The sequence below is a fragment of the Fusarium sambucinum genome, chromosome III, assembly GCF_050947815.1.
Source record: "Fusarium sambucinum isolate potato_lamoka chromosome III, whole genome shotgun sequence".
NCBI lineage: Eukaryota > Fungi > Ascomycota > Sordariomycetes > Hypocreales > Nectriaceae > Fusarium > Fusarium sambucinum.
The window spans coordinates 2,476,826-2,501,807 of record NC_139292.1 but is presented as its reverse complement, the minus strand read 5'-3'; the positions used below and the strand labels follow the sequence as shown (position 1 = coordinate 2,501,807).

The window sequence follows — 24,982 nt, the reverse complement described above, 5'->3', positions numbered from 1 at the left end:
ATCTGTAGGTGATTCTTCTCTGTAAGGAAAATCTGTGTCTGTCTGAATGTTGTGATAATTTTTCAGCGATAGAAAAAATGATGCTGCTGAGCAAGCAGACGAAACTTGAGCCCGTAAAGGGCCATGGTTTATAGTAGAAACTTGCATCTTTGAACACAAGAGGAAGAGTTGAAGAATAAAGAACAATGGTGTTGTTCGGTACGTCTTTATATATACTCGAGAGTATGAAGATGTTAGTTGTGGAAAGACCAGTGTGTCGGTCAAGTAAGAAGAACACCGGTTACATTGGACTTATTAGTTATTGTTCACCGAAGAGCGGTCAGAACTCAAATAGCAGACCAAGGCTGTGAACAGAACTTTGACTTGGATGTGTGCATTGTTAGAACCTTAACACCGAACAAACAATTGACGTAGCTGTCTAAGCGCACCGGCCACCAACCGGCAGTGCCCAGCCCTTACAAAGCATGGGAATAGGGTGACCATGATGCCTTTTTTTTTTCATGTGCTAGCAATAGCATCTAGTTTTATGGTTATAGTGCATACCGCACAGAAGGGTCTGAGAAGAGACAGAGTAGCACTTGTCTCCCAGGCCCTTTCTGACCGGTCCAAAACGTGTGATTTTAAGGGTAGTGGTAGGGCGATCCATGCATCCAACATTTTGACATATGGCGAGGGGTGAAGATTGGACAAGAAACTCAAATCATATTGGCTTGTGAATCATGGAGAAGCAGTCGAGAGTCTCGTGATTTAGATTGTGGTGGCAGCTTCGATTTGTTGGTAACCCACATTTCAGGCTGATTGAAGCCGGGAACGTGATTGATTGACGAGTCTTATCGTAGCATTGTGCCATTAAAATGTGTTGAACAAAGACGACTCGGTGAGAAATAGTTGACTTACACGAGATGGAAGCAAGGGGACCTGGACTGTAACGTACTAAAGTTAATCCGACATGACCAATCATTGAGCTGCAGCTAATTAGTCTATGAGAAAGCTTGATGTTCACTGAAACTCTGTCTATTTGTTGCCAGGTGCTTGAATCTTTAGATGCCTGTTTTATGAGGGAAAAACTGGCATTAGAAACCTTGGAGTCCCCTGTTAGGTTGGAAGAAATAAAGCAGCAAACTTAGTGCCAGTTCTAGCCTAGACGAGTTTGAACAAACAATCTTGTTCTCCCCGCTGTTGGTACTAGTCAGTCAGCTTTTAGTTGGCCTAAAAACGAACCCAAGTTGACCCTGGCCTTGAAGGTGGGCTCCAAAAACGCGACTGCGCGCGCGTTGACTGCAAATTAATTGGAACCTCAACGTTATCAAAGTTGTCAATTTATCCAACAGCACTATTCAAACCCACCACCTCCTCCTCGCCTACCGAGCTCAAGCGCATCGACCTGTTGCGTACCAAACAAAGTTAGAAATTATCGATTATACATAACCGCCGCCCTCCAACTCCGACGTGATTGCTCCCTGGGCATGCCGCTCGGCTTTGCATAATGCACATCATCAAGCCTTCATGGCTAAGCCATTGCGGCGAGCAAAAGGATTTTGAAGTTTACAGCTGTCACGTTTCACCAGACGGCAAACGCCTTGCGACCGCAGGCGGCGATGGACACGTGCGAGTTTGGTCGACTGAATCCATCTACAATGCCAACACGCCAGACTACAACAAGCCGCGCCAGCTCTGCCACATGAGCCATCATCTCGGCACAATTCATTCCGTTCGATTCTCACCCAACGGCCGTTACCTCGCCTCTGGAGCCGACGACAAGATCATATGCGTATACCACCTCGACAAGAGCCCCCCAGCTGCCACCTTTGGCACCAACGAGCCTCCGCCAGTCGAGAATTGGAAGACGTACAAGCGCTTAATTGGCCACGACAATGATGTGCAAGATCTTGCTTGGTCATACGACTCCTCCATACTTGTCTCAGTTGGGCTTGATTCAAAGGTTGTCGTGTGGTCAGGGCACACGTTTGAGAAGCTCAAGACGCTGCCAGCGCACCAAAGTCACGTCAAAGGAATCACTTTTGACCCTGCAAACAAGTTTTTTGCGACGGCAAGCGACGACCGAACAATCAAAATCTTCAGATTCACCTCTCCTGCGCCTAATGCGACTCAGCACGACATGGTTAATAACTTTGTTCTTGAGACCACGATTAGTTCCCCATTTAAGAGCTCCCCATTGACTACTTACTTCCGAAGATGCTCGTGGTCTCCTGATGGAAATCATATTGCTGCCGCAAACGCTGTAAACGGCCCTGTCAGTTCTGTCGCGATAATTGAGCGAACGAGATGGGATAGTGAGATCAATTTGATCGGTCACGAGGCTCCTACAGAAGTTTGCATGTTTTCACCTCGACTTTTCCATACGAGCAAGCCAGATCCAAGCGTTGACGATAAGACGCCATCGCTAGTGACAGTCATTGCTTCCGCCGGCCAAGACAAGACGCTGAGTATTTGGAACACGAATACATCCAGGCCCGTGGTTATTCTCCAAGATCTGGCAGGTAAGTCAGTATCTGACCTGGCGTGGACTCCAGACGGCCAAACGTTATTTGCTTCCAGTCTGGACGGTAGCATTGTGGTAGCCAAATTCAGCGAAGGAGAACTCGGCTGGGTAGCGCAGCCCGAGGAAAACGACAAAGCACTACAGAAGTACGGTGCATCAAGGAAGGGGATGGGTATCGCGGAAGATGTAGATGGTCTCATGTTGGAAAACCAAAGCAAAGCAGGAGAGTCGCGAGCTGTGGAATCAAGAATGGGCGCCCTCATGGGCGATCTCCCTGATTCTACCAAGGAGTCGACACCCGTCACGAATGGCACCAAGACTTCAAAACCCGCCACAAATGGACAGTCCGAGGCGGAAAAGGACAAGGAAGCAGAGAAAGAGCCAGAAAAGCAGCCAGAAGAGGCGGCTGACAAGACAGCGCAACGCGTCAAAGAGCTCAAGTCTCGAGTCACGGTTGGCAAGGACGGTAAGAAGCGAGTGGCACCTTTATTGGTGTCTTCATCGGGGACAGGCACGTCATCTCTGCCGCAAACTCAACTGGTTGGAACAACAAGCAACACCAAGGCAGCGCAAAACGATGCACCGCAGACAACGCTTGATTTGGCCAAGCCCTTTGACGGACTGCCTAAGGGAGGCATTGCCGCTATGCTACTTGGTAACAAGAGGCGTCTTAATCCGGGCGAAGCTGAAGAGGACGAGGAGCCGATTTCTAAGCGCGCAGCTACAGGACCTACCCCTATCCTCACTAATGGGCACGACGGTGTTGAGCCAGCGGCACTCGTGCCTGTACAGCACGGTGTAGTTCCAACGCCTGAGTTTCTCAGGCCTGCAGTTATGAACCCTTCTATTGCCTTCGCGCAGGTCAGGTTGGCTGTACCAAAGATCAGATCACATATACTTCGACCTCTGGACAGGGGAATACTTCAGGGCGAGAGCTCGCTGGAGGATGCATCCAAAACCCCCGAGAACACAATCCTCGAGGCCAAAAACGATTCCAACCCCAGAGATCCTTCACACGTTTTGGTGAGTAAGAGAGGCGCACTCATCTGGGAAGAGTGGCTCCCTCGAGCCATCATACTTGTGACGGCCACCAAAGACTTTTGGGCTGTTGCTTGCGAAGACGGTTCCATCCATACTTGGACGCCTGCTGGCAGAAGGCTATTGGCCCCTATGATATTGGAGTCACAGCCTGTCATCCTGGAAGCTCGCGGTCATTGGCTACTATGTATCACCGCTGTTGGCCTCGCTCATGTCTGGGACTTGAAGACTCAGTCCTCCCCCAGCCCTCCAGTGTCACTGGGACCGATCCTGGACATTGCCACAACCTCGTTAAATCAGCACAGTGCGACGCCTGGACCAGGTGTTACTTCTGCTCACCTCAACTCCACCGGTCATATTATTGTGACCCTGACAAACGGTGACGGCTATTACTACGCTCGGGAAATGTTCACGTGGCAACGTCTTAGCGAAGCTTGGTGGGCCGTGGGTTCACAATACTGGAACTCGAACGATTCGTCCATCTCTGCCCTGCAATCAACAGCTGTTGGCCCAGCTTCAAAAGAGGGCAAGGACAAGGACAAGGAATCGACCAAGGCTACCGTTTCGTCCGGCATCATACCTTTCCTCGAACGACACACAACCAACGAGTTTCTTCTTAAGGGTAGGGCTTATGGGTTGCAACGTATCATTAAGATGGTTGTGCAGCGTAAGGAAGCTGAAAACCTGGAGAGCAGCGTTAGCATAGCACATCTGGAGACGCGGATTGCTGGTGCTCTGCAACTGGGAGCACGGGAAGAATTCCGTCTCTATCTGTTCATGTATGCCAAGCGATTGGGCGCTGAGGGAGCAAGGGTCAAGGTTGAAGAGCTCCTCAATAGTCTTCTTGGGGGCATCCTTGAGGAGAATGAAGAAGAGGAAGAAGAGGATGACGGCCATGGCTGGTTCAGCAAAGAGGGTGATCTATGCGGATGGGATCGTAGGGAATTGCTTAAGGATGTAGTAATGATTCTAGGTAAGCGCTGGGCACAACATCCCCGCTGATACATATGAGCTAACCAACCCTACGTCAGGTAAATACCGAGAGCTGCAGCGACTTACTCTACAATACGCAAAGGTACTCGACATAAGCCTAGAAGATGGCTCAGTAGATGTTGAGCAGATGGACGTGGAGGCTTGAGTTGATTTCAGGGTTGTATCATTATAGTACTACCTCCCCCTCGATGAAGGAGGGAGAAGGCGCGAATTGTTTCTTGTTTAACAAACAAACTTGGCGTTGAGGGCTTATCTATTGGGGACAGTTAAGCGGTGCGAACTTGGAGGACGGGCCATAGATCACTGTTGGTGCTGGTTGATACGAAAGAACGCCTGGTTAATGAGGGCATGCAATCACAACCATGCCGTGCTATGCTGAAGAGTGTATTGATTGGTGAAGTTGATGGCAAATGCCAACGCTGCATGAGTGAAGTGATTTCTCGACACATCGTTATCTTTTTTGTTATTTCTTTCCAGTTTGCTCTTGGTCACACAAAAAGAGCCAAGTCTTTTTTTCTCGTGGGGAGGGGTCACATGGGATGGATGTTGTTTGCAAACGAGGGAGAAAGATGATGGCATCGTCAGTACGCAAATGAGTGCATCATCACCCCCACGCTGTTGTTGTTTCTGAAGTGGCTCGGATGTTTTCTTCCGGGCAAGCAGGTCGGGAGTATTAAGGGAGGTCCCTCGCCTGCCTTTTCATAACGTGAGGCTCAACCTTAGGCGAGTGTGGATCTGAACTGGTATTGCACTGCTCGCAGCAGCTGCCACCTGCACATTGAATCACCTGCCGGCTTGCATCTTCCTACCTATTCTCACCTGAGGATACAATACCTGAGGTAATCTTTGGTAGACTGGCTAGTCGGATTTGGCCCCTCTTTTGTTCTTTTGTCTTTTGCCAATCCTATTCATCCATTATTCCTACTCATCATCCTTTTGATTCATTGCATCCATCTAGTTTAACATTTGAATCGACAACAATCACAAGCCCCTATCTCGCGTCTGAGACGTTGTTCTTCGCGGTACCTAAGGTGCCCTTACATTCCTTTCTTACTTTCTTCTCGCGATATTTGCGTTTCTTCACCTCGTTCATCATCTGGTCAGCCAACGTCCTGGTCTGTTCATCCTTGTAACCCTTAACACTTCAAATATCTCCTGATACACTTGATCAAATCATCTGAGCACTTGACTCCATATCATCCCCATCATGGCAAAGGCCCCTGGTTCTACTTTCTGGTGGGCAGCGACAGTTGCTCTCTTTTACTTCGCTTTCATCGTCTTTGGGTCTGCACTGTCTCTGTCTGCTGATGATATTCCTGCCAAGGCAGCCTTGGTGGTTTTGGTTAAGGACAACGACATCAACGCTACCCTTTTCAGCATCAGGGAATTTGATGAGAAGTTCAACAACCGCTACCTCCACGACTGGGTCTTCTTCAGTGTCCAGGATCTCCCCAAAGCATTCAAGGATTCGGTCACCAATACTACCAACGCCACTTGTATTTTCGAGGTCATTCCCGCAGAGAACTGGAACGACCCGGGATGGGTTGACTCGTTCCAGCATCCCGCCTCTCAGGACACCAACCTGGACAAAGGCTCTGCAGCTCTCAACACTATCGCCAACATCCACCAGATGAACCGATGGATCTCGGCTCCTTTTGCCAAAGAGCGATGTCTCAAATATTATGAATGGTTTTTGAAAGTCGATCCAGGCGTAAGTATACAGTCGGATAAGTAGTTGGAGAGACACGACAGGTAACCAGGCGCTGATTTCGTACAGGCTCAGCTAGCCCAAAACATAGATTTTGATGTCTTTCGTTTCATGCGAGACAATGGCATCGCCTACGGGTCTAGCCGAGCTGCTTTTGGTCAGGCCAATCTGTCTCCTCTATCTCCCCGAATCAAGTCATTCTTTGAAAAGCATCCGGAGCTGCTCCACAAGGAAGCCGATGTCGCATGGCTTGTTGAGAACGTCGCAAACCTACTCATGCAGTCTGGTCCATTGGATGACGATTTTGAAGACTTGGTAGACGAGGGCAGCGACAAGCTGAGGTCGCGGGTCATCTAGAAGAGCCGCCCCAGCGATCGAGGCTACTCGGCGACTAACGAGCTACAGAACGAGCCGTCTCACGTTCCTGGAGCCCAGGATGAAGTCGAGAGATCATCTTGGCTCAGCGAGTGCTTTGCATCTTGGCTAGCTGACATTCATGGAAACAGTCTCTCCCCCTCATTCGAGATTGGATCACTCGCTTTCTTCCGCAGCCTTAACCAGGTTGCATTCTTTGATCATCTCGATAATGCAGGCGACTTTCAGTTTCGGCGAGTGGGCGATGCACCACTGCACAGCCTGAGCGCCAGCATGTCCTTGTCTCAAGAGAGTGTCTGGAACTTCCGCACTAAGGAAACCCAGCTCAGCTCTCAACACGACGGCGAACACACTCAAACTGAGCGCCGATACAGTGAGAAGTGCATGAATAACTTTGACAACTCTAACTTGAACGGCAGTGCGAATTCGAAGGGGGATGCCTGCGAGGCTATGACGGCGCTGCTCAAAGCCTGGGACTTGATGGCCCAGGATGTGGGTGCGCAGAGCAAGAGCCCGAAATTGATTTCGGGTAACACATGGATGGGCAAGATGAACGGGGGTGCTGGGTGCTCATTTTTTTGGTTCTGGCGAAAGACACTATCTGATGATCTAGGATTTGGATGGGATACGGATTTCAGTTGCTTGCATGACGGGATGGAGGGTCAGGTAAAGATCAAGGTCTAACATGTGTACCGTACCGTACTTTTGCTATTAGTTGGGTTCACCGCCGCGCACGTCGAGGCAGTACAGCACAGGCAGGCAGCACATGATATATGCCATTGTATTCACAATACAAGAGGAGCTGCTGATAAGAAGAGAGCGAGGCCAAGCGGTGAGAAAAGTGATGTATTACGAGTGTGTTCTTGTGTAGAGCTGAGACAATGTCTTGTGTTGGCTATGGCTGGGGCCGAGAAAAAAAGGCGCCTGCGTCGGGCAATGGCAGATGTCACACTTGGAATGAGGAGGTTTCACGGCGCCTGCGGCACGCGTTTAACATGAGAAGGAAGAGCCATGAATGGCAACGTGGCTGGTGGTGCTGCAGGATAGATATGCCTGAGATGCACGCTGTACGTCACCATCTCAGACATGGAGCAAAGGCGTTGAACAGATGGCGTCGAACCTTGTTAGATACTAAGATATCTGGGTACATGATTACATCTACATCAATGAGTTGTAAACCTCAGTTGTAAATCGTCCAACCCCTCCTATTATGTCTGGTATAATGACGTATGAAACAAAATAAAATAGAGCAGCTGGGTTATCTGTTCACGATGAAAAGACCTGTAATGACAATGCGTAGTGGAGAGTGGACGGCGTCTGTGGGGTTTGGATGACGATCGGCGCCGGTGGATCGGAGCCGGGGATAGAAAAAAGACGAATTTAGTTGGAGATCCGGGATGTGAAGGAACTTGTTGGGTTGAAGAATTCTTAGTATTGGCACGAATAAGAACAGTAATATATGTTCGGAAGGTGGCCTGAATTCTTGCCATAAACAGTATAGCCCTCTTGAGAAGGAGTCACATTCACAATCTTGGCTTCATCGCTATTCTCAAGTTACTCTTTGGTGGTTCAGGTGTTTGTTATAGGTAAATACCTAGGTTGACTTTTCGACAGGGATGAGCCTTGGAACCTCTACCGCCTTGTGGATAAGGTTACTGACATCTACGTGGATATATATCTGCGAGTTTATCGAAACGAGACGAGATAGACGATGGAGCATCCAGCCATGGTCATTTTGACTGTAATGGATACCAAAAAAAGCCAAGACAAACAAAGATCGACCACCGATATCCGCATTGGAAAGCTTTTTCCTTGTTCCTGAAAAGGGTCGGGTTACATGGGCAGGGATAGCAAGGGGCCGGGGCCAACTTGGACTGAACAGGCAGGGGGAATAAAGTGAGTTTAAGCTGTTGCTGGTTGGTCATTGCATACCAGGTCAATGCTGAGCCTTCAAGAGTAGATAGATTATCTTGAGATGTAATTTCGGCCATCGTATTTAAAGTGTCGATGTATCTCGTATTTGATATAAAGCTTCGTTATTGGGTGTGGCGTATAAAAGTCTTGCTCTGCAAGCTGAGAAACAACTGAACATCCAACAAGGAGTCACTGGTCCGGCACCAACATTTAGTGGTGGTAATGCCCCTGATTTCCTATAGCCCCCGCCCGCCCCGCTACCGTACACAGCTTAGCTTGGGTAGTAGTGGGGTGGAAACTAGTGCCATGCCACATGTCTTCCTACCATACCTGGCTGGGCTGGGCTGGGCTGGGCTGGGCAAGGGCAAAGCAATGCTCATGGTCTCCTATTTTAAGACGAAAATACAAAGTGAAGTTCGGCAACTGGAGCAGTACAAGGCAAGGGGTCAGGAAATCAGTCAATTAGTCGGCCATTAGCTCGCTGTGGTGTTTCTTTGCTTCTTTTTATTACCCCAAAGGGTTATTGTATCCTACCTCCCCAGAACGGAGACTTCCTTTTTTGAAGTTGGTGCTCCCCGCCTCTTTTCCCTTTCTCTCCTCCTCTCCAAATTCTTTTTTTTTTTTTTTTTCATTTTACATCGTTACTTCTCCTCAACATATTACACAGCGAATCCTAGCTTCGATACCCGAAAAGCGAGCACGGACACACGACGTTGAACTGGCAGCTGACGATACTCTCCAAGACATTTGGCTCCCGGGCCTTGGCGGCAGCACGCGCTTGCGATCGCAGAGGGGCCCTTGAGACTTCCAACGACAACAATTGCAAATATAGACTCCAATTCAGCATTACGATACCCAGGGTTATATGAATTTTCTATTCCTCCATTACGCCGAAGCGAGCATAAATCTTTACGGGTCGTCAATTCGGTTAACTAGCACACGAGCCATCGTAAAGCATTTGCATATCGCCTCCTGTCGCATTGCATTGTACTCCTAGGCAGCGTCGCAAAGGACCCATCTCGTGGTTTCAGAGCGCATTATACTTCAATTCGCTTCCTCTACTTATTAAATACCCTCCTTTTCTTCTTCGTTTTCTCTGATTGTCTTTACTCTCGAATTTACAATGGCGATTCTAGAGGCTTTCCCCAAGGACTCGCCTGCTAGCCAGGCTGTCTTCTTGGGTCTAAGCAAAAAGCAATGGGCTTTGACAACAGTACGTTTTTCTCATTAGGTGTCCCACCATGATTGTGTTAGGATGCCAATTCTTTATATTGAAGTGCTGACATGTTATTCTAGTTGACCTTTCAAAACTCGGCCCTCATCTTGGTGAGCTTTGTCACGACATGATCTTTAGAAGCCTGCTAACATTGTTCCCCAGATCATGCACTATTCCCGCGTTATGCCACCCTCTGGTGACCATCGTTACTTCACTTCGACTGCCGTTTTTCTCAATGAGATTATCAAGCTTGCTGTCTCTCTTTCCTTGGCTATATACGATACCTCCAAGACCCTGGCTCCTACGACACCCGCAACAGTTCTTTTTGAGCAAATCTATAATTCAGTTTTTGCCGGCGATGGGTGGAAGCTTGCTTTGACTGCTGCATTTTATACCCTGCAAAATATGCTGCAGTATGTTGCCATTGGAAACTTGGATGCGGTGCATTTTCAAGTGCTGTATCAACTAAAGGTATGTCTCACTGCATATTGGCGCTGAGCCTTGGCAAAATCCGAGATGAAGAAAAAGTGCTGACTCTATACCAAGATTCTCATCACTGCCCTCTTCAGTGTCGTCCTGCTGCGTCGAAACTTGGGACCTAAACGATGGCTCGCCCTCATCATCCTCACTCTCGGCGTATGCGTCGTCTCCCTTCCTCAGACCGATTCATCGCCAAGCTCTTCCAGCATTCCTCTCCGCCATATGACGGACCATTTCTTCCCTCGTTCACTCCACGAGCTGGGCCATGTTCCCATCGACAACAGCCAAACCAATCAATTCGCCAAGCGTTCTGCTACCTACGAAGGAATTGACCATGATTTACCACCTCTGGACCCTCTCATGAATTACTCAGTTGGCTTGGTCTCGGTTTTGGTGGCTGCCACAGTATCGGGCTTGACAGGTGTTTATTTCGAGAAGCTCCTCAAAGAGAGCCCCACCCAAGCCAGTGTCTGGATCCGTAATGTCCAACTAAGCTTCTACTCCATCTTCGCTGCAGGTCTAGGAGGTGTCATTTGGCAGGATGGCGAAGGCATCAGCGAGCATGGTTTTTTCGAGGGCTATAACTGGGTCGTGTGGAGCGCTGTTGTATTGCAAGCTGCCGGCGGCATGTTGGCAAGCGTAGTAATTCGCGATACTGACAACATTGTCAAGAACTTTGCGACAAGTATCAGTATCGTCATCAGCTTTCTGATCAGCATGATGCTGTTCCAGTTCGAAGTATCAGCGACAGTAAGTTCTACTTGACGAATCAGGAATCAAGGGTACTAACGCAGTCTGCAGTTTGTCTTTGGTACATTTCTCGTGCTCCTGTCAACTTGGATCTACAATGGTTCTGATCGTACTATCCGACGTCCTCCGCCAATTCAGATCCATAGTTTCGAAAAGCCAGCCATCGAGCCAATTCAGACCCCACGCAACCTGGCGGTAAACCGTCTGAGCCTCAACCCTATGGATAGCCCATTGGGCTTGACTACAAGCCGGCCAAGCACACCTCTACTACCCAGGACGCCGAGCCGATCTAACTTTAAGAGAGACGATTAATTATTCGGTAAATTGGACTTGTCATGTCATAGACTCAAGCACGAAATCAGTCGCATTCAAATTTCAGTTATGAAGTCGAACGAAGATACGAATCACGCAAATCTGCGCAGCAGTATTATATCACTTGAATCTCCTTGGTGCATTTTCCAAATAGATAAAAATAAGCCCGCCGCTGGATTTGAGAAATACATTATTTACCCATCGGCAGGCTTAGGTATGTTAGATGGTGGAAAAGAAAGAATACCTTTGCCTCAAAGACTGCGGCATGAAAGAATACCCCAGATAGAGAACTTGGATTTTAGATAAAAGACTAGACAGAGCAATGCCTCTGATGAAGCTTCGCTCCCGACTCTGAGACAAAATGACGAGAAGAGGGTTGGACATAAATAAAAGCTCATGCAGGATTTGTGTTTCTTACTTGATGAGACGTCGGTCGTCCCGCTTCAGCAGTCCAAAAAGGACCATATCCATTTATTCCCTGGATACTCCCTGGAAATTACTCCTATATACATCCTCCATTACGTTTTGATGGCCTCAGCTTGTAGATATCCGACGCCTAGCATGCGGGAACGATCGCAAACTTTTTGCGCTAATCTAATCTAGTGTCGAGACAAATTCCTTTACATAATGACTTCATTGACAACATCCTATAGATTTTGTTAGCAGAGCGATCATTTGCGTGGGTGATACTAGGGGAAACGTACCCTCTTCAGCTCCTTGTACGGCAAGCAGACACAGTTCTGGACGCGGACTTCATCGCCAACACCACAGTCCTTGCCCAGGATGGTAATGCTCTGCACCTTGACACCGTTCTTGATGATGCTGGTTGAGTGGCTGCCAACAGGGGTAGGAGTACCCTCGACACGAGCCCAGGCACCAACGCGGCTACCCCAGCCAATGATAGAGTAGAGGACACAGGCGTCATGCTTGATCTCAGAGTCCTCAAGGACGATACTCTCCTTGATACGGGCACCAGCGCCAACAACAACGCGAGGTCCAATGCTCACGTTGGGGCCGAGCTTGGCAGTGGGGTGAACTTGAGCGGTAGGGTGAATGAAAACAGGAGGGACGATGTTGGCGCTGGGGGTGGCGAGCTCCGAGCTGGATTCGGACTGGGCGGCCTTCTGAAGGTAGAGAGCGTTGGCAGGAACAGCGGACCCGGCAGTCTTGATCTGGCGCCAAAAGTCCTTGGTCTCGTAGACGTAGAACTGCTTGCTGTCGGCCATGTCGGACAGGATATCCTGCTCCAGACGAATAACCTCGCGCTTCTTCTCCTCATCGTCGTCATCGTCGTTTTGGGCGATGTAGCTGTTCTCGAGGTTATCGGAAGAGGGGTACGAGACGAGACGAGAAGGGCGGTCGAGGCGGCGCTTGATGGCGGATCGAATAGAGGGGAAGATGGCCTCGGTGGAGAAGAGGTAAACACCACAGTTGATGAGGTTGCTGATACGCGACTCGGGCTTCTCGACGTAGTGAAGAACACGGCGTGTGTGAGAGTCGGAAACGATGCAACCAAAGTTTGTGGCAGCCTCGTCGCTCACACGGGTTCCGAGAATAACGGCCTCGGCATCCCTGTCGTTGAAGAGCTTGAGCATCTCATCGAGAGGGAAAGAGCAGCAGACATCGGCGTTGAGGACAAAGAGGCGCTCGGGGCGGCCCTTGAGGATTGCGTCACGGAAGTGATAGAGGCCACCAGCAGTTCCAAGAGCCTCGTACTCGCGCAGGTACTTGATGGTGATGTCGGGAAACTCCCTTGCAGAGTCCTTAATGAAGTCGCGGAAGACGGACTCGTCGTAGTAACCGATGATGTAGACCTCTTGGATCTGCTTGTTGGGAACGCGGGCGACAGAGGAGAGGCAGTGCCAGATGATGGGGTGACCAGCGACTTCGAACAGAGGCTTAGGCAAGTCGAGAGACAGAGGACGGAAACGGGTTCCTCGAGAAGGACCACCCACCTGTAAATTGAAGCGATTAGTAACCCATCAACAGCGTGTTAGAGGGAACGGTGAAGCCATACCAAGATAACGGCCTTTGTGGCACCGCTCTGGTCCCTGGAGCGATGGGCCATGGGAACGTGGAGAGACATGATTGTTGTGTGAGTGTGGATTGAATGGATTTGAAGGGGAAGAGAGGGAGAAGAAGCTCGTGTCAGGAATTGCGTTGAGCTTTGGATCTTGCTGGGGGATGTTTGAAGTGGAGGGGACACTTGGAGAATTAAAGGCGGTCACCGAATAGGGAAACTATGAATTGCTTTGGCTTTGATGGTAGGTAAGTTATGGTGGGGGTGGATTCTTCTGATTCTGCACGTGGGAAATAGGGGTTCCTATCAGGTTCAATTGGTGAGGGGCTTACCCTGTACTCTTCTCGGATTGATGATTTGCAGACACATTTTCGGATCTTTGATGAACATTGGCCTAAATTGGTGGTAGCTGGTGTGTCCCGCTAGTGGTCTGCCTAGTCCATCACAGAGCTAGCCAAGAGCTTTGAGATCTTGTGATAGCTGGTGTTATTGAACAACCCATCGTCATGTGTCACCAGGGTTTGGCAACTCCCAACCTACTTGCACCGAGTATCTCAAATTGTTTGTCTAAAACATTTCTGTAGTCCAAATTGTCTCAAACACCGAAAAGAACCCCTTATGTATCATTCTGAAGTTTTGATTGAGGAATAATATGCTGGACTATGGCACGAAAACCAGGCTTTCATTAACGTAATAGGTTTAGTATCAGACGATTATACGGAAGGCAATCGAATTGAACACATACAGTGAGGGCGAGATATAATGACGTACTGATGATAGAACCAGATTGTTTACAGTTGGAAGGAAAAGCAGACATTGACAAAGAATTACTTGCCCGAGTAAATAAGCATCCAGTATTGTAGATGGCCATGACGTTTATGGTTTTGGTGGACAAGTGGAACCAATTCTGTATGTGGTATGCAGAGATGGGGTATGACTTTATAAATGAAATGTATGTAATATTTCGGAGGAACTATGAATTTGTGGAATGTTTCTTCAATTGTGTCATTTTCGCATCGTGAACTTCATCTTGAGATCTTCCAAGCATGAGTGGGGTCAATATTAGCCTAGGAACATCAGTCGTTAGCTGCCGAACAATAGACCCCTGCTAGAGAGTGGATTCGTCAATAAGAGATGGATCCATTCTCGACCTCTTTATATCCAGAATTGAACCAACTTTGAATATTGCCATGGCAGATATCATGATTATACTAAAGCCATTCGCCACTGAATTGCATCGTTATTATGGATAAAGCGGTGAACAAATCAACAAAAATGCATGCAGTTAGTCAACCAATGCAACACTCATCAGCCGATTTTGCGTCTGCATCTCCTCACTTTGCCTCAAAGTCAAGACATGTTGATCCAACCAAAGAGCAAAGAAGCCCAGGCCCGGGCCAAATCAGGGGCACGGCACAGCCGCTGCAACCTTGGATTTCCGTCTGGGGAAAATCCGGGGGAGGGGAAAGTACTGCCTAAGTCCCTTTACGGTACTGTGGCTGCTTACAACCTTTCTCCAAATACGACAATGTGACCTCTGACAGAATCTGCATGTTCATCATGGAGGTCTCACATCAATCAATGACGGTGAATATACACCCCGCCAAGTGCATCTCAGCCCATCCCCTCTTTCTCTTCCCTCAAGAGCTTCGGGTAGAGTGGAGTTGTTCTTCTCGATACTTAGCTCCGTTCATCCTCCCTTCCATTCTCCATCAGACCTACGAGTCCAAACAGAGAAAGAAAGCTACGATTTGAATCAAATAAAAGTACTTCTGACTGCCACAATGTCTCCCCTCGTTACGCGCGTCGTCCGTTCCACCGTCGCCTTTCGACCTCTCCCCGCGGCCCAGCGAAGTCTCCGCACCTCGAGCATCCTCCGCGACACCGAACCTTACCAAGCCAAGCCACCGCAGCAGAGTCGTGACCAGTGAGCATGAACAAAAAGCCTTCAAACGAGGATAATATACTGATTTTTTTCTCTTTTTAGCAACAAGCTTCTCGGTGCTGGCGCTGTCCTCATCGGCGCCACGTTCTTCTGGTTCTACCGAGGAGGCAAACCCGCGGCCCTCGATGCGTCTGGCGAGTCTACAGGCATGAAGCCGCCCACAAAGTAGATCAAAACGGTGTCAATCGCTGAGCATTGAGTTGCGGTGATACTCGACCAAAGGAACAAAGCATTGATAGGCAACGAGGGAGCAGGCAAACAGGCATCTTTGATTTTATGTTCAAGTCAGCCTATGAAATTGCAACATGAACTGATACGAATTTACGGATAAGCTCCATTCTAAGTCCCTTAATATTGCTATACACCTGTGACGATTTGCTTTACTGCAGTTTGGCCTGCTCGTGATACTGGAATATCAGTTTGAATTTTACTAGAGCTTCTTAATGTTGATTCGAGTACTGTTCTATCACTCTTATTAGCAGTTGAATAGGTAATTGGCCTGACACCTTTAATAGTAGTTCTTGTCCTGAATAAATAACACAACTAACTGGATTTATTATCAAGACATCTTTATGCTTACTATGCCTATGTAGGTTATATACTACAATTCTTCTAATATAAACCTAGTATCCGCACGGACTAGTTTATTAGGTAGTTAGGAAACTCCCACCGTCAAATTGCCTCTCTTGATTGACTTCCAACCTATTAAGGTATTGTAGGCTACCTAAACTACCTTAGTACCTACAGGTAGCTAATAGTGTAACATTCACCAGAACACAATGTTGCGGTTTCTGCATCATCAGGTACTCCGGTGTATAAATCTTCATGATACTCCTTGCCATCTCGAACCATTCAGGTCGATGTCCGCCAGGAATCGTTGAACTGCAAAACTCCCAATACTCAGGATATCACCCTGAGATCTCACAGTCTATAAGCGTGATCTCAAATTTTCTAGATCCATCAGATCCAACCCTTCTCACAAGAATATTTTTAGCTTGCAGATCCCCGTGAGTGGATTTGACTTGATGATCGCGCAATGTCACTAACATGTGGATGTTCGTATTTCTGCAATCGTAGAGATCCGAAGCATCATTTTCCTTCATAATGGCTGGACGGTGAAGGTTAAGATAGCAGGTCAAAAGAGAGGAGTGGGGGGACCCTTGTACCTCTCTTATAACGGGGACATTCGCGATATATAACGTCAAGAAGAACAAAGCGCCTTCAATCAAATAGAACCAATCTTGGCCCAGGATATCTCTTGGTGCAATTAGAACATTAAAACTGCCTCCAAAAATCAGCAAAAAGCTCAAAAGAATATGTTACTTGCCCCGTACTGGAATCGAACCAGTGATCTTATCATTACTAGTGATACGCTTTACCACTGAGCCAACGGGGCTTATTTAGCAACTTGAAGGCAAGTTTGGGGGCTTGCTTCGATGTCTGAGGGCTTTGCAAATATGTTAAATAAAAGTATTTCTACACAAAATGAAGTAGAGAACTCACAGTAAAAAGGCAATTACTCTAAAGGATTACACCATACTAGATGGTAGTGAGGAGAGCAATGACCTGACAGTATCCTGGTAGAGAGGTATAAACTGCTGATGAAGCCTCAACGTTACTAACCATACCCACGTTGTGTTAAAATCGGACCGTGAAAAGGAGATGACATATCTGTTGGTATGTTAGTACCTACAGATGGGAAGAGGGGAGAGGGAAAGGAGGATATACTTGAGTAGGTATGGAGAGGAAAGCAGAAGATGGACATGCTCTATGGAAAGTCCAAGCTTAGTACCAAATTGAAATTGTTGTCCTGAAAGACTTTCAAAGTCCTCTGAAAGATACAGTTCTATATGCTGAAGTGTACATGGTGTTACACTGTTGATTATTTGAATAGATACAAATGCATTGCTGGTCCCCTAGAATCTCTCGTGCTAATATAAGCTCTTCATACCAGGCAGAAAAACTCTTCTGAATCACCAAGTTTCGATATCATTATGTTGCTTCATAATTCAAATACGACCAAATCTCACATCCCTCCCCAGCTTCCTTGTCCGGCGGCTTCCACTTGGCCAATAGCCGGCCTGTTAAGGCTCCTGAGTGCCTCGTCCCAGTTCTTCCAATCGATATCGTCAATCTCGCCAGGATCCATGTTCAAGTCAAGGCTAGTAGATGGTAGATTGTTGGTTTGGAAAATGTTGTTCATGTCTCCCAAAGAACCTGGATCTTGTGCATGATGGAAGACGTCTGAGCCAGGCCAAGGTGAAAGATTGCTCCCAATTGCCTGATGGTCATTATCAGTTAGATTCGTAGAGGCTACTCCAGACACGGCGGGTGAGGCGATGCTCGACATGCTCTCCAAGCTATTCCTACCCGCGTACAGACCACCCAAGTTCTGTGTGTCTAAGTTACCCCCTTCGAAGTAGATTTCTATGCCGGGGTTTCCGGCTTGTAAATGCTGCCACGTATTGGGATCAAAGCTAAGCGGATTTACCAACTGTGTGGGATCTGGTGGTGGTTGCTGTAAGTTTGGAGGCACAGTATTTGCAGGTGCACTGGACGTAGAGCTATGCTCTGGGTGCGGCAGAATATTCTGATATTGGGCAACATCAGAAAAGGCCCCCAATCGAAAGGCTTTTCTCCAACGGAGTCTCAGCTCTGAAAGGCGTGTCTCCATCCCAGGAGCAGGACCAATGCGTTCAAGCACAGGTTTTAGCTTATCCTCTCGATCAAGTTGCCTGGCAGCCTCTGGATTGGCGCGAAGGCGCACAAGTTCTGCTTCCCGATGACGTTTGGCTTTAGTAAAAAGCCTCTTGAGGGGCATCCATACCGCTGTGTGATCAGAGTGACTTGCGCCTTCGATCGGGTGGTCATATTCCAAGATCTGCGCGGCTTCCCATGCACGTTCTGAGTTGATGCCCCATGGTCGCTTGGAGAGTTCAAGGAGCATATAGGCGATGGCGTGCCATTGTCGGTAAGTCAGAAACAACCAGCGCCACTGCTTACACGCTGGGTCGACATTAAGAATATGAGTGTACTCAACGATCTCAATACATGACTGCCACAACCGACCCCGGACCTCCATCGATGCCTCGGGGCCAGTTCCTGGAAATAGAACGGGTTGATAGACGAGGAGTCCTACCTTGGCCATCATAATCCTCGAAATGAGAGAAGCAACCCAGAAAACGGGATCGTCTTCCCTGATGGTATGCTTGAGAAACTTGTCTTCCATGCGCTCGTAGACTTCAACAAGCATACGCTCACGCTCTTCCAGACTTTTCTCAACGTTCTTAGGATCAACAGGCTGCATACGAGCCACAGCTGCGAACAGTCCACGGGTCAGAGCAGTCGTCTCATATCGTGTTAGACATATGGACGAGTCAGTACGACCTTGGCGTGGAGTAGGCATTTCGGTAAAAGACGGATCAATATCAGTGTCGTTAATATTGGAAGGAAGCTGAGTGTCGTAGGTCTTGTCGCTTATGATAAGATCGGAGCCCATCTCTTCGGCTGAGCGGATATCAAGAGCGACGATTGCCCACCAGAGACGACGACGCATCTCGACCTCGAATGGCGGTAGGCCTAATTGTTGACCGTCGCGATAGAGGCCGAGCGCTTGAGCCATTCGGACGCAGAGGCTTGTAAGAGTCCAGCAGAACTTACTGTCATCATGACACTTGACTACGGTTAGGTAGATGACAAAGGCTTGCAATACGGCCATGTTGGTAGTATTGAGAAGGTTAGATTTGGCCAAGGCCTGTTCAAGTGCAAAGCGGAATTGAGAGATGAAGTGAGACTGAGAACCACCAAGATTGGTTTCGATCTGAAATGTGTCAGAGGTGGTCATGTTATACACACAAAAAAATGAGCTTACTTCTTGTTTCTCCGAAGAAACTACAGCCGCATAATAGATGGTGAAAACGAGTGCCTCATCACCAGGACGGAGATCATGCTCCCCACGTCTGACTTGCGCCATGAGTTTGCTCATAGTAGGAATGTGTAGGACCTTGACGAGAGGTTCAATGTTCTCTAGAAAGATCTGCCACAGGAAAGAGCCCTGAGCGGGGAGTGGATGAAGACTCCGAAGATCAATATCGGAAGAGTTGTAGCCAAAAATAAAGCTGTGATGGTCGTTCTCAAGTCCGGAGTTTTGAGGAGGCGATTGCTCAGGGGTTGTATCGTCCTGAAATTCATCTTCCTCATCCTGGGAACTCAATATCTCCATTTCATTACGAATTTCAGAAAGCTACTGATGTCAGCTGATATTGTGAAATGAGAAGGGGGATGAGTACCTCATCGTTGAGTTTGACAAAGAAGCCACTGTGGACGTATCTGGGTGTTGAGTCTCCATCGTGAAGCACTAGGCGGCCGAGTTGCTTGTTGACCTGTGAGAAACAGAGATTCTGGGTATCTTTCTGGACTTTTTCTTGAGTCGCTTCGACTATGCTTTGTCCGCCATTGGTGGAGCCTTGAGGCTTTGGTAACCCGTTTGTGCTTGCTTCCAAGTCGTTTTCGCTCGCAGCTCCTTGACCACTCATTTCATGGACGAGCCCCTCGAGCTTTCGCAGGCGTTCCATTAGATCCATCTCACGCTCACTATGTCCTGGAGTTGGCGCATGATGTGTCTGAATCTGCGTCTGCATATGCCTTGGCGCGCGGCCTGGTGCAGGGTACACACAATCGCTCTGAGCCCGGCGACAGTTACTGCATGGCATCGTCTTGTCACATCGGACTCGACGCCTGCGACAGGTAACGCAACTGCGCGGATTCAGCAGCGGGGCGCCCGAGGTCATGAGGGCCACGGGGCGATCATAGGGGATAGTGGCGACGCCGATTTGACGCCCAGAGACCGCGGGGTGTGGTGTTCTCTGAGTGTTCTCTGAGACGCCAGATGATGGTGTCTTGGGAGTTTGAGAGGCCATCACGATGGATTCTGTTGAGTGATGTTGGTATATGGCTATCGGCCTAGTAAGCCAAAATTGAGACAAAGCGGAGATTCAATCATAAATATGATTGCTATTCCACTATAAAACCAAGGCAAGGCAGATATGTAGGTTGATGGCCATGACTAAACAGGCAAATATCTGGGGGCCGTAAGCACTAAGAATCCCCATTGCAACGGCTGAAGATGTTGTTGCAGGGTTCCTGAGCTGTAAGGGAATCCTTCGGAGTTTGTAGTCTTACTTCGGGATTAAAATGAACAAGTAGACAGTTGCTGTCAGCTTATTACTTTATTTATTTGTGTTTTGAGTTGCCCTTTCCCTGTAATTTGGTCGGATTTCAAGCCGAACATTCATCTTGCTTTATAGCGTCAGCCGTGACGGATATGGCCAAGATATGTTGCCACGACCTTCTTACAACCTCACAGCTTCTTCCATGATCTTCTATCTGTCGAATTACCTTAATATATGGCTGATATATTTTTATTAGTAACCTGGCTCTTCTCTCTCATTATATGGTTAGTTTAGCTTTCCACAGTCGCACCTTTCTTTATAAAGCTTAAGAAGTAATATAACTTGTTATAAATCTCCAGAATTTAATCTTAAATGTGAGAGTACCCAATACCTATCTGGGAACGGCTGCTATTCTTGACACAGAGTTATGCAGAAGTGAGATCTACTCATTGCGTCAAGTAACGTAATTGATTACATTGTCCACAAGCAGCCCTATGTTTTCAAGATCAACCGCTTATCATAAGACCTTAGTAGGTTGTGGCAGAGTAAATACTGATATGCAACCTATAATTTTTACCACGAGTTCGTCCAAGTATGAAGACATTGATTTTCTCGCCTTTAACGTTGTGATTTGTTCAAGAGGTTGATTGTATATCAATCACATTCTGATACCGAAACTGATGTCAGATTCAACCAGGTATTGTTCCAGGGCACGTCACTTGTTAATAAATTAAAATAGAGTGGGTGAACCGAATTGATTGGTGTGCCTATGCTATTGTGGAGACGTTTAAAGTGACGTTCAGGAGAACTACAACAAATGTTGCCTGAGGTGTAGTCCGACCTCCTATTTTGTCTGTAGTAACAGGGGCTTCATGGGAATAACTCCACCCAGCATTAAATGCTGTTAGGACGGGCAAGAACAGTCGCGACGACAACATCCAAGACGCCATCAAGAGATAATAAAAACACTCTTAAATAGTTTTTAGTTATGTGTAGATACTCCCGTATAACTTTAATATCAATAGAAAAATCTTTGACACTTAGAATATTGATCAAACCCCGCATGCTCTATCAACCGTTATCGAAACAGCGTGTTGCCCCAGAGCAACGGTAGCGTCAATACTGAAAGAAGCAAGCATGTCCCAGGCAGCCAACCGCCAATCGTCGCGCAGCATTGCAACATATCTGGAGTATCCCCAATTCAACCTCTTTTCAGTCTTTGTCTTTGTATTGACATGTTGTGATACCACTTCTCATCTGTCAGAATCATTAACTTCATCTCTCATTTTATACGGATTATACATCATTTTTCTCATAATATCTGTCCCAATTCACTCATTTCTAGGAGCCGACTCTTTCACCATTTATTAAAGTAAACACATCTACAGACCTATTCATTCCCCTAAGAAACAGGCATACACTCATTCATTTGTCCATTTCACTTCAATTATTTTCTATGTTTGTTTATACGGCGCTATAAAATTTGTATATTGTACGACAGCTGTCCATCACTGCGATAATGTCTTCGCGCACCAACCACAATCATTCCTCCAGCACAATGCATCACCCAACAAGGCGTCGAGGACCTAGGAGTCACAACCACTTTATCAAACCAGATCCCGATTCTTCTGCCAACAACTCTTACCCAGAATCAGTAGCCTCCAATTTTGGCGACCCTCCTGCTCCTTCAGCTGCGTCGAGCTACGGCGGTAGCACAAACCACATTCCTCCTGACCAGGCCTTTTACAGACATGGTAGATCGGATGCTCGTAGGTATCTGGTCTCCACTCACAATCGGTATATGCTAACCATATCCCCGAAGCGACTCCAAGTGAACGCACCACTGAGCCTGAGCCTCTCCTTAGAGAACTGAGGATGCGACCTATCGCTGCGGCTGAGAGCCCAACCAGCATCCCAGCTGACGGAAGCTTCTTTCAAACTTCTTTCCAGGACATCGGAAAGAAACTGAAAGCCTGTAACGACACACTGGGTGAACTCCAACAGCTGGGGGTATCTCACGATGTTCCACTCCCCGAACTCGTGCTCGTCGGCGATCAGTCTGCCGGCAAATCCAGTCTCATGTCAGGTCTCGCCAACCTAGAGCTTCCACGAAGTGAGGGTACTTGTACACGCTGCCCCCTTCACATCCGAGTCTCAAGAAGCCATGACCCATCTTGTCGGGTATGGCTACGCAAGGAATATTCTTATCGGCCTCCGCCTAGTGGTCGAATCTCTGAGAGTGATGTCACCAACAACGACCCCTTCTTCCCATGGCGCAAGCAACCGACTGTCATCCACGAATTCAAGACCATGGTTGATCATGGCGAAATCGAGGATGTTCTTCGTTGGGCGCAAATTGCCATTCTCAACGACGACAAGAGTCCCGAGCTGTTCGTTCCAGGCTCTGGCTCCATCGCTGTCAACACTCCCATCGAAGCGGCGTCTGAAACTGTTGCGGCCAAGTTTTCGCCCAATATTGTTGCTCTTGAAATCAAGGGACCTGAGCTCCCTGACCTGTCCTTCTACGACATGCCTGGGATTTTCCAGAACCCTGCCGATGCGAGTGACGATTATTTGGTCAGTGTTGTGAGAAATCTGTCCAGGGAGTACATTCAACACCCCTCTGCCATCATCATGTGTTCTATGCCTATGAATAGCGACGCCGAAAACTCATCAACCTTCGGTTTAGTTCGCAGACTTGGTGCTCTTAACCGGACAATCGGTGTATTAACAAAGGCCGACCTGATCCCAGAGGGTGGCAACCATGAACAGTGGCTCGCCATCATGAGAGGACAGGCTCACATCACTGGCTTAGGCTATTTCATAACTTCCCGGCCTCAAGGGAAAGACCTGGATGAACTCAAACAATGGGAAGAGGTAGTTTTCGTTGAACACTCTATGGAGCGATGGCCTGCCACCTTTCACGACTTCTCCGATCGCTGTGGAGTTGAGAAGTTAAAAGCATTCTTATCAGAAAAGCTCGGTCAAGAATTCGCAAAAAGGTGTGTTCAGTGACTGTGTGTTTACTAAGCAATAAGCTAACATATAGCAAAAAGTCTACCTCGAATCAAGCAAACACTCAAGCAACACCTAAATAACATTGTCGAACAACTTAGCAAGCTGCCAGAGTTGCCTTCCAATGTCGAGCTGGAAGTCCAGACCAGCGTGATGGAGTTTGGTGAATTAGCCCGATCACAGTTGAAGCCTTCCGAATTCTCGAAGTACTTCGTGCCGCTACCTGAAAACTTTCGTGACTGTCTTCTAGACATGAAGCCAAAGTTTACACTCAAAGACAGTAGTGACATACCTGTCGTCGACATCTCTGACGATGAGTCAGATACAGGATCGGTAGTCACGGTCACAAATCCCAATACGCCCAGCAAGCGACGAGCCATGGCACCTCCTATCACACCTTCAAAGCGTATGCGTATGGAACAGGCTCCTGCAGGCACCCCCTCTCGTCCGCAGCTGAAGCCTGAGGATAGTAGGGCCAGTGTGGGTTCCATCTCCCCAGCCCCGCGCCGGCAAGGATTCCCACCCCCTTTTACACCTTTCAGTAACGTTGGGAGAGGGTTCAGAACACTTCGCCAAGTGCGAGATGAGATCAAGGCCAAAACTAGAGCTGGTGTTCCAGACATTATCACAGAAGAGGTATACAACGACATGTGCCGTGAAGCAATCGAGCCTTGGTCAGGGCCAATGAAAGCGTTCCTCGAGCATGTTATGAGTCTGCTGCACACTATGCTTGAGAAAGCCCTTGCTGCATCGTTTGCCCGGCTAAACAAACGATTGATTTATCAGGAGTGTCAAAAGATTTTGGCAGACTATCTCGAAGACCGCCGCCGCGAGACTATTGGGGCTCTTGGCGTTGTTTATCGGCTAGAAACATATGGCCTGTTTACTGTCAACCAGGAAGCTTTCCGCAGATACCAGAAGGACGAGCAAATCTTGCTGACGAGATACCGCCACCAAATGCGCATGCAGGCTGCGGGTTATGGAGATGGTCGCCCTCCTGTTCCCTGGGAGAGTCTCACGGAGGAGAAGCGGGTGCTTGATGAGAAGCGCCGCGAAAACGAGATGATTAAGCTTGGACCTGATTCCTTCGAGCGGGAGCTGGAGGTTGTAGCTTACGTTAGAGGGTACTACCGCCTTGCAGCGTTGAGGTTCGCGGACGCGATAGCGTTACATATCACAAATGGTATGATACCGCATATACAGCGGCAACTTCCTTACCATCTCGACCGAAAACTTGGTCTTTGTGGGGCTGACTCCCAGAGTGTCTACGAGAGGCTTATGGAAGAAGACCCGAACACAGCAGCAAAGCGAGGGGTGCTTAGGGGAGAACGCGAAAAGTTCGTCAGGGCACTGGACAGCATCGAGGAGTTGGAACGCGGAGCTGGAAGCAGCACTATTTCAGAAGAGGACCTTGACGACCATAGCATGGCTGATCTTCCCCTTATGAGCGGTGCTCTCGATCCAGCCGAAGAGGTCTGAAAGTTTCTGTTGTTATGTGAAGGGTTCTTCGACATGATTTGACGGAAAATTTGTCAAACTTGC

At 48.1% G+C, this 24,982-nt stretch overlaps 7 protein-coding genes across 7 annotated transcripts; 5 read left to right on the top strand and 2 right to left on the bottom strand.

The window, feature by feature from the left end:
• Positions 1-1,486: 1,486 nt before the first annotated feature.
• FSST1_011011 (TUP1-like enhancer of split-domain-containing protein) lies at positions 1,487-4,679 on the top strand (the record flags this gene model as incomplete). Its single annotated transcript, XM_083234101.1, has 2 exons — positions 1,487-4,514; positions 4,573-4,679. The coding sequence occupies 2 exons, from the start codon at positions 1,487-1,489 to the stop codon at positions 4,677-4,679; spliced, it is 3,135 nt and encodes a 1,044-aa protein (XP_083080707.1).
• A 1,062-nt stretch (positions 4,680-5,741) lies between these two features.
• On the top strand, positions 5,742-7,301 carry FSST1_011010 (nucleotide-diphospho-sugar transferase; the record flags this gene model as incomplete). Its single annotated transcript, XM_083234100.1, has 3 exons — positions 5,742-6,245; positions 6,312-6,590; positions 6,648-7,301. The coding sequence occupies 3 exons, from the start codon at positions 5,742-5,744 to the stop codon at positions 7,299-7,301; spliced, it is 1,437 nt and encodes a 478-aa protein (XP_083080706.1).
• Positions 7,302-9,654: 2,353 nt separating this feature from the next.
• On the top strand, positions 9,655-11,289 carry FSST1_011009 (nucleotide-sugar transporter-domain-containing protein; the record flags this gene model as incomplete). Its single annotated transcript, XM_083234099.1, has 5 exons — positions 9,655-9,744; positions 9,828-9,857; positions 9,910-10,218; positions 10,294-10,977; positions 11,029-11,289. 5 exons carry the CDS (start codon positions 9,655-9,657, stop codon positions 11,287-11,289), a joined length of 1,374 nt encoding a protein of 457 aa, XP_083080705.1.
• Positions 11,290-11,909: 620 nt separating this feature from the next.
• On the bottom strand, positions 11,910-13,375 carry FSST1_011008 (mannose-1-phosphate guanylyltransferase; the record flags this gene model as incomplete). Its single annotated transcript, XM_083234098.1, has 3 exons — positions 11,910-11,936; positions 11,994-13,244; positions 13,307-13,375. The coding sequence occupies 3 exons, from the start codon at positions 13,373-13,375 to the stop codon at positions 11,910-11,912; spliced, it is 1,347 nt and encodes a 448-aa protein (XP_083080704.1).
• A 1,718-nt stretch (positions 13,376-15,093) lies between these two features.
• On the top strand, positions 15,094-15,423 carry FSST1_011007 (uncharacterized protein; the record flags this gene model as incomplete). Its single annotated transcript, XM_083234097.1, has 2 exons — positions 15,094-15,236; positions 15,297-15,423. 2 exons carry the CDS (start codon positions 15,094-15,096, stop codon positions 15,421-15,423), a joined length of 270 nt encoding a protein of 89 aa, XP_083080703.1.
• A 1,857-nt stretch (positions 15,424-17,280) lies between these two features.
• FSST1_011006 (transcription factor domain-containing protein) lies at positions 17,281-20,173 on the bottom strand (the record flags this gene model as incomplete). The annotated part of the gene is made up of 3 exons (XM_083234096.1): positions 17,281-19,074; positions 19,126-19,497; positions 19,544-20,173. 3 exons carry the CDS (start codon positions 20,171-20,173, stop codon positions 17,281-17,283), a joined length of 2,796 nt encoding a protein of 931 aa, XP_083080702.1.
• A 1,771-nt stretch (positions 20,174-21,944) lies between these two features.
• On the top strand, positions 21,945-24,919 carry FSST1_011005 (P-loop containing nucleoside triphosphate hydrolase protein; the record flags this gene model as incomplete). Its single annotated transcript, XM_083234095.1, has 3 exons — positions 21,945-22,194; positions 22,248-23,427; positions 23,482-24,919. The coding sequence occupies 3 exons, from the start codon at positions 21,945-21,947 to the stop codon at positions 24,917-24,919; spliced, it is 2,868 nt and encodes a 955-aa protein (XP_083080701.1).
• Between the last annotated feature and the right edge of the window lie 63 nt (positions 24,920-24,982).